At 46.8% G+C, this 8,417-nt stretch overlaps 1 protein-coding gene across 1 annotated transcript; it reads left to right on the top strand.

The window, feature by feature from the left end:
- Positions 1–1,104: 1,104 nt before the first annotated feature.
- On the top strand, positions 1,105–6,621 carry LOC113959313 (lymphocyte antigen 6E-like). Its single transcript, XM_027668239.1, has 3 exons — positions 1,105–1,156; positions 5,361–5,480; positions 6,416–6,621. The coding sequence occupies exons 1-3, from the start codon at positions 1,105–1,107 to the stop codon at positions 6,619–6,621; spliced, it is 378 nt and encodes a 125-aa protein (XP_027524040.1).
- Positions 6,622–8,417: the final 1,796 nt, after the last annotated feature.

Genomic DNA, 8,417 nt, shown 5'->3' with positions numbered 1-8,417 from the left:
TAATTTCGAGAAGCTGTTGGCTTTCTGTCGGAGAAAATCAGCCCCTCTGAAGGATCCTTGGAAGACGAGCCAGACTTGATTAAATAACAAGTGCCTGGGGTATTTGAGGATTATGAGAGAGAGAAGAGGGATTAACGGGAGGCGAACTGATAAAGGAATGAAGAGTGACATGGAAATTGGAGGCAAATCTTCTGTTTAACTAACCATTAGCTAATTTCATGTGCTGTAAAACACACTGATTTTATTTGAGGTGCTGTAAAACACACTGATTTTACTTGAGGTAAGCCAGCTGAGAGCCTGAGGCTGGTGCTGGTGAATAATTAAGGGAAAGGAACGGTACAAACTCTGATCCATCACTATCCAAAGGGCTTGGAAAAAGTCATGGCTAGGACTGTATCCCTGTGCCTCCAGGCTCTGTTGCTGCATCAGAGCAGTGAGCAAAGCGAGAAACTCCGAGGAGAAAAGAGCAGATCCCAATTTCCCATTGCTCCCAAGACTGGAAGGGCAAGAAATGTGTCGCTGAAAGGGTTTTTCACCCCTGAGGTGCCACAGCCTGGAATTGCTCAGACTTCTAGGAATTTAATCTTACTATCCCTTAGCATCCCTTTTTGTGCAGATCTCCCGTGTTTTCACCACAGGACGTATAAACCATCACATACTGGCATCAGATTCCAAACGGATTTAAGGACAGGGTTTTACACCTTTCTAGCCCAGTATAAATCAAGAATAAGAGGTTACAGATTTCCGGCCTAAAAGAGGGACAACAGAAAACATGGAGGTAACTTGTTTGATCCCTCTAACGCATCTGGGGTCCCATCCAAGACCCCAATAGTCAACTTTTGATCAAAACTGTCGATCTTTCAGCCCACCAAAGAGGGTCTGTTACCTTTTCCATCTATAAATTCGCTCTTACAGTTAAACTGTGTCCAGAAGAAATCTTAAAAGGTTCCGAGAGCTCCAGCCTGGAACACTCCCACATGAAACATCCCCCGCCCGTGGGTTGAGCTTGTGTCCACCCGTGGGAACCTGTAAAACTGCTGCTGCAGAGGTATAAAACCTGCCCTCCAAACACCTTCCCAGTGCAGCTGGGAGCATCTGCTGGAGATGAGGACTCCTCTTGTCACCCTGCTGGCTGCTGTCCTGTGTGTGCAACAAGGTGAGTCTCAGCTGCTGCTTCTGGTTAAGATCAGGGGCAGGGAGAAGGGGAGGGAAAATTTTTGAGGTGGCAAAAAATTTAGGGGGTTGTCCCCAGTTTTGTTGTCACCAACGTCCCTTGGCACCTCGATTGATTTGAGCACCTTCTGCGCTCCAACTTGATGCAGAAATAAGGTCTTGATAAATTAATCTTCTTTGGATGCCAGGTTAAATCCACTCAGTGGTCTATGGGATCTTCCCAAAAGCTGCAAGCTGGAAGTGCCAGAAAGCCTAAAAACGTGTAATTTTTTAAATGAATAGCAGTTTTTGGGTATTTTAGAGACTTTTCTCTACTGCTGCTTCCTCCACTGTGGTGATCCACGTGGTTTGCCAAGTGTCTTCCACCCTAGGAAGTGCAACACTGGGAATTTTATAGATTAAATCAGAGGCAGAGCTGAAATAACTTCTCTTTGCCCGTGTCATGTTAAAGGCATCCTTCTCCCAAAGGGAAGTCTGAGGTGCTGGGAATGTGTGTCCTCCTTCTGGGACTGTTCCATGTGTTGCTCCATCGTTCCTGGCATTTAGGAATAATGACCAGATTGCCAATATCTGCCCCACACCTGATGGTTTCCCAGAAACCACGATACATATCTAGCAGGGCTTGAGAAAGAGGCACCTCATTAATTCCTGCTCTCTGATGCATCAACCTCCTCACTCCCACATTTTTGGGATGGATGGTTTTGAAGCACTCCTGGAAGAGCGGGAGCTCTGGCCGGTTTTGAGGTGGGAAAAGGACTATTTATTATTAAAAAAAAAAAAAGGATTTCATGCCCCTGACTCCTGAATGAAACAACAGAATGGACAGAAGAGGGTGATTTTCAAAGCAACATCCTCAGTGTGAGCCAGGATAAAATAGAAAGCTCACAGAGATGCCAGACTCTGGAAGCACAGATTCCTGGTGGGATTCCTTACTGGTGTAGGGTTGATGATGTTTTATATTGCCATCAGATTCCAAATGGATAAAGGCTTTTACACCTTTTTAGCCCAGTGTAGATCAAGAATAAGAGGTTGCAGCTTTCTGGTCTAAAAGAGGGACAACAGAAAACATGGAGGAAACTTGTTTGTTCCTTCTCATGCATCTGGGGTCACATTCAAGACCCCAATAATCAACTTTTGATCAAAACTGTTGATCTTTCAGTCCACCAGAGAGGGTCTGTTGCCTTTTCCATCTATAAACTCACTGTTACAGTTAAACTGTGTCCAGAAGAAATCTTAAAAGGTCATGATCCTTTCCACAGAATGACAGAATCCTTAAGGTTGGAAAAGACCTCCAAGATCATCAAGTCCTTGCTGTCAGGCAGATGTTTGTTTAAAGTGTCCTTGGAAGTTTCCAGCAAGGAAGATTTCACAGAATTGTTGGAATTGCTCAGACTTTTAGGAATTTAATCTTACTATCCCTTAGCATCCCTTTTTGTACAGATCTCCATTGTTTTCACCACAGGATGTATAAACCAGTTTATTATTTTCTCCTCCACTGCTTCCTTTTTTCTTGCAGGAAGGTGGTTATTGTGCCTTTCCTCAACATATTCTCATTTCTAATAAACACTCCAAAGGCTTCCAACCCTTTTCCACGAGGTCACATTTCCAAAACTCCAGTCAGACCCTTTCTCCTCCCTCTCCTCTGGGCTCTCTCCAAATGCCCTGCATAGTTTTTCAAGTACCGCAGACAGATTTGGGCACCGGGTTTGGTCACTGGTGTTCCAGTTGAGGCTTTGCCAGGGTGGAAAGGCCACTTTGCGTATCTTGCACATGACACTGTGCCTGTGTTCCCTTCCATCTCTGGAATGTGACACTGTTGACTCCTGCTGTTTGCACTGTGGTTCTTGATCGACACTGAACCACTCGTTCGTCATCCGACGTTCAAGCGTCTAATTTTTATCCGAGTGTGATTTATTTCTCTTTGTTGAACTTCATCCACTGTTTGTTGCTTTTTTTTCTCTGCTCTTTTATTACATCCATCTGTCAAAATCACTTGGAATCAGAATCTTGGAATTATGGGATCATAAAGTCATAGAATCACAGAACGACCTGGGTTGGAAGGGACCTTAAAGATCATCTCATTCCAACGCCCCTGCCGTGGGCAGGGACACCTTCCCCCAGACCAGGTTGCTCCAAGTCCTTCCCAACCTGGTCTTGGACACTCCCAGGGATGGGGCAACCACAGCTTCTCTGGGCAACCTGTGCCAGGACCTCCCCATCCTCACAGTAAAGAATTTATTCCTAATATCCAATCTAAATCTATTCTTATTTTGAAGCCACTCCCCTTTGTCCTGTCACCTGTTTCTCCATGTTTGTTGTAGCTCCTTCAGGTACAGCAAGGCTACAATCAGGTCACCCTGAAACCTTTACTTCTCCAGGCTGAACAATCCCAACTCTCCCAGCCTTTTTCCCCAGCAGAGCTGCTCCATCCCTCTGCTCATCCTGGTGCCTCCTCTGGACTCTCTCCAGAAGCTCCATGTCCTTCCTGTGCTGTTCCCCAGGGCTGGATGAAGCTCTTCAGGGGGGGATGTCTCACCTGAGAGGGGGTTGGAGGGGCAGAATCCCCTCCCTTGCCCTGCTGCCCACACTGCTTTGGATGCTGCCCAGGATTCCTTGGCTCTATTTCCAGCACTTACAGAACTCTACTCACAGTGTCTTCTCACCTTTGTTGTCCTTGGCACCACCTGAAAACATGATGTTCATCCTCCATCCCACCCCTTCTGTCACCAGGGATGATGCTGGACAGACCTGAGCCCACAGCAGAGCTCTGGAGCTGTGTTGCTCAAGTTGGTTTGACCACTCATCATCATGAACTACCCTGTGAGAGAGTTTCCATGCCTGGCTTTGCACCCATTCTGTGGCATTTTCACTGCCTTGTCTTTCCTGGTCTTGCTCAAACCATCACTCAAGACTGTGCCAAAACCTTGGCAAAACCTCATTGAATGTCCTCTACTCTGCACATGAAAATTCAATTTTTAGTGCCAAACAAAGCAAAAAAGATAAACATTGTTCTGACCCTTACAGGATCAACAACTGAGGACTTTTTCCTTCCCTTCCATCACAAACTTCTCGTTTAATGGTCTGACCTTCGTTGTCCTTCCACGTTCTCACTGCCAACTTCTTATCGGGCAAAGCTGCTCTCCCAGGAATGTGTCCTCTGCTTGCTTTCTGCCCTTGCCACGCTCACAGACTGTCCCCAGACTTAGCACCAACTTGTGTGGTGCTGTGTTTGCTTCCCTTCAAAAATTATCCGTGTTTTTAAAGCAGCTCATCCCGTCTCCTTCTCACAAAACCACACACTTTGCTCTGGGTGATTTCGCGAGCCCAGAACTCAACCACCACCATAAAATCCTTCAAACCACCTGCCCAGCGGACACTTCAGTGTGTTCTCTCACCCAGACAGTGTCTTTGCTCTTTTCCTCTTTCTTTTTACTTTCCAGAGGTCTGTCCTACCCCGTTCTGGCTTTGAGGGCCAGTGTGTAAATCGTTGACAGGAAAGGCAACTCATCGCTGTGTGACCTTGATGTGAATACTCTGCCAGAGCTGTAGATATGAATTATCTCACCAAATCTCCCTTTACCACTTCAGCCAGACTTTTGGTTAAGACTTTTCCATTCATTCTCTATTTTACACTACAACAAGAGCTTGGCAGAGCAGCTCTCCCCAGACTTCCTAGAACTGAGGTTAGGCCAGGTCAGTGAGTGATGTCCAACCACAAGAAAGGAGATGTGACAGCAGTGTCTGAGCCAGGAAAGACAAGTAGGACGCTGGGCATTGTCCACCTCCTCCAAACACCCCAGGCACCCTCAAATTCTCCCTGTCAAGCCCTGCCTTGTGTTGCCCAGGAGAAACCACTGGGCAGGAACTGGCAACTCACGTGGCAGAGCCGTCAGGATGGAGATGCTATTTATTTCTTGGCAATAATCTCCAGCATAAAAGCCCCCAAATCCTCGAATTCCACTCACATCTCCTGCTCCCAGAGACTGCAAACAGATCAATAACACTCCTCAGCCTGAGACACAAGAGACAGAGAAGGATTTAGCACAACTGCCACGGGTCAAGGGATAAAGAAATCAGTGGTCACCCGCACACAAACACTCATCAGCAAGGAAAATGGAGATCTCTGGGCAGCAGCTTTTGTGGTTCTTAAACCATGTAATGTGCTTTCTCTGCTTTTTTTTTCCCAGTTTATCCATTCATGTGCTACATTTGCCAAGAGCAGGAGTCCAACAAGGACTGTTTGACCATTTCCATGTGCTCAGAGGAGGACAAATACTGCGTGACCGTGCGGAAGGACATCAGAACGAGTACGTTCCTGAGCAGCATCTTGTTTGTTCTGGAGAGGAGTAGCCCCAGGAATGAGCTTCCATCCCAGTCATGGAAACAATAGGCCCTGATCACCAGCTTTTAGGAGACATGGACCTTGTGGCTCCCTTTTGCAGTCACTCAGTGTTGATGTTGCTGCCAGGAGGTGGGAAGTGCTGGAGACACATTGAGCAGCATCAGGGAGTGAACTCAAGCCTGGGGGTCAAGTTCGTGTGCATTTTTCACTCTTAGAGTTGTTTTTAGAGGTTTTGGGGCAAAAAACTCCATGGCTGACTCCCTGTGCCATGAACAGTCCTTCAGGTCTGTGCCCTCAAAGACCTCCAGGTGCTCTCAGCCCAAATCTGAGGTCATGTAGAACATTCCCCCTGGTTTTGTGCTGTAGGAAAACTATCCTGGTGGGAAGTGACCCAGCTTGGGCATCACTTCAGGGAGCTTGAACTGAGAGGCACTGAGGTGATAATTGCTCCAGGAACAGAAGAGATCTGGAGCCCAAGGAAGACCAGCATCATGTTGGTGGACACACAGGGTGGACATGGCCAGATTGATGCTGGCCTCGAGCAGAGGACCAAGTCATGGTTGGACTTGATCATCTTAAAGGTCTTTTCCAACCTTAACAGTCCTAGGATTCAGTGACACTGTGGCTGTCCCATCCCTGGAAGTGTTAGATGTTATTCTGAGCAACCTGGTCTAGTGGAAGGTGTCCCTGCCCATGGCAGGGGGTTTGGAATTATCTGATCCTTAAGGTCCCTTCCAACCCAAACCATTCCATGATTCTATGATTCATTCCACAAAATTTGCCTTCGGCGTTAGTGCCTGCCCTTCTTTTATTCCCCAGCACAGATTTAGCCATGAAAGCAATTTAACAATGATTTTTACATCCTACTCTTCCTTTTTCCCCCTTTCTCTTCTCCATTAGAGCCCAACAAGCCCAAATACATCATCTCCAAGATGTGTTCTCCAACGTGTCCGGCAGCAAGTCAGCAACAAAGCTCTCAGAGGGTTTCTTGCTGTGAGAAACCCTTGTGCAATGTGAATGGAGCCAGCAGCAAGAAAAGCAGCTTTGGAGTGATGTCCCTGGCTGTCCTGGCCAGTGTCACCTACATCTTTGCACGTGGACTGTGATGGGTTGGGAAAAGCTCCCCGTGATGGTTTTGTTGGCTGAAATAAAAGTGGGATAATTTCTGCTCTCAAAGATTCCTGTTTTGCGGCTGAGCTTCCCCTTGGGATTTTCGGGAGAGCCTGGATAAGTCAGGTGCTGAACTCCTATTGATTTCCTAAGCCTGCTTGAATCCAAAGTGTCCTCAGACATTCAACTCACCTAAGGAAACCTGTAAAAGATGAGCCTTTTGACATGTTCAGGCTTCAAATCGTTATTGCTCTGAAGAGATCCTTGAAGGCATCTTTTTGTCTCTTTAAGTTTCAAAGCACTGTGAGGAATAACAGCCCACCCTGGATAAAATCCAGGGAATGGCTCTGTCAGCACAGAGGGATGATCAGGATCTTCTGTTCACAGGGAGTCTGGTGATCACACACCAGTTTATAAACAAGGAAGAAGAGGTAAAGCTTTTTTTCTGGCACCATTTTGGACATTTTTCCAGCCTCAGTGGGGGAGAAATTTCTGCCTCTTGGCTCTCGGTGGGGTTTTATCACGATTTGAAATGGCCATCCTTTATCACCCATGTGAGAAAATGGGGGAAAAAAGAGAAAAAGGGGGAAAGGTGGAGAAAAAGAGGGACAGGCATAGAAGAAGAAAGGTGGCTGAGAGAGGAAAGGCAGAGAAGAAGAAAGGTGGCTGAGAGAGGAAAAAGATGGGAGGGAGAAGGGAAGGGAAGAAGCAGCACACAGAGCTGAGAATTACCCTCACACTGCCTCTTCGTGGACCTGGGCCAGCTGGAAAACACATCCCCATATCTATTTCCCTCTTTTTTTCCAGGGTCAAACCAACCTCCCAGCTGTTGCCAAGCCCAGTCATTTAGAGCTTGTGAGCTGGTTTCTACAAAACCATGTTCCTGGCACAGAAACGACCGATTGTGTTGGGCTTTGTTCTGCTTCGCCCTCCTGGCTCTCGGCTCCCTCCTCTCCCCGCTGGAGCTGCAGCTGAGGGGACACAGAAAAGCTCTGTGGGAGGCCTGGGACTGTCACAGAGAAGAAGAAGGGCAGCCAGCCAGGCCCTAACACAAACAGCCCAGAGCCCCTCGGGTCATAGCCCTGCTGCAAACTCGCTTTTCCTGGAAAACATGCAAAAAAAAAAGGGAAATCTGGCAGCATCACTAATTCAGCTGTGCTCTGGGAGAAACCAGAGCTGCTCCAAACAAGTGAGGGGTGGGTTTTGTTTTGGGGTTTTTTTGTAGGATGAGATGTTGTACTTGATGGCTCAATGAGATCTGAAGCATTGCCTTGGAACTCTGCTACGTTCTGGTGGGAGGATGAGCATTTTGGAGACATTTCATGTTGTTTAGATGACAAAGCAACTGGTTTTCCAAGAGCAGCAGAGATGCCACATCAGCTCCTTGTTTTTTGTTGTGAACTTTAAATCCTGGTGCTGGATTTTAAACATTTTGTTTAATGGAATTGAAGCAAAAGAAGGAGGTGACACCGCAGTGGTGGGAGAGGACAAGAAGATGCCGCCACTCTGCTGTGTTTTGGGTGCACTTGTAGAAGGATGAGCATTTTGGAGACATTTCATGCTGCTTGGATGACAAAGCAACTGGTTTTCCAAGAGCAGCAGAGATGCCACATCAGCTCCTTGGTTTTTCTGTTGTGAAGTTTAAATCCTGGTGCCTGATTTTAAACATATTTTTAAATGGAATTCCATGAAGATGATCATCCAAAGACACCACATCAGCTCCATGTTTTGTGCTGTGAGCTCTGAATCCTGGTGCCTGATTTTAAATATTTTGTTTAATGGATGGTGGAAA

The sequence above is a fragment of the Corapipo altera genome, unplaced genomic scaffold (assembly GCF_003945725.1).
Source record: "Corapipo altera isolate COAL_440 unplaced genomic scaffold, ASM394572v1 206, whole genome shotgun sequence".
Lineage (NCBI taxonomy): Eukaryota > Metazoa > Chordata > Aves > Passeriformes > Pipridae > Corapipo > Corapipo altera.
This window is presented reverse-complemented; position numbering and strand designations above follow the sequence as displayed.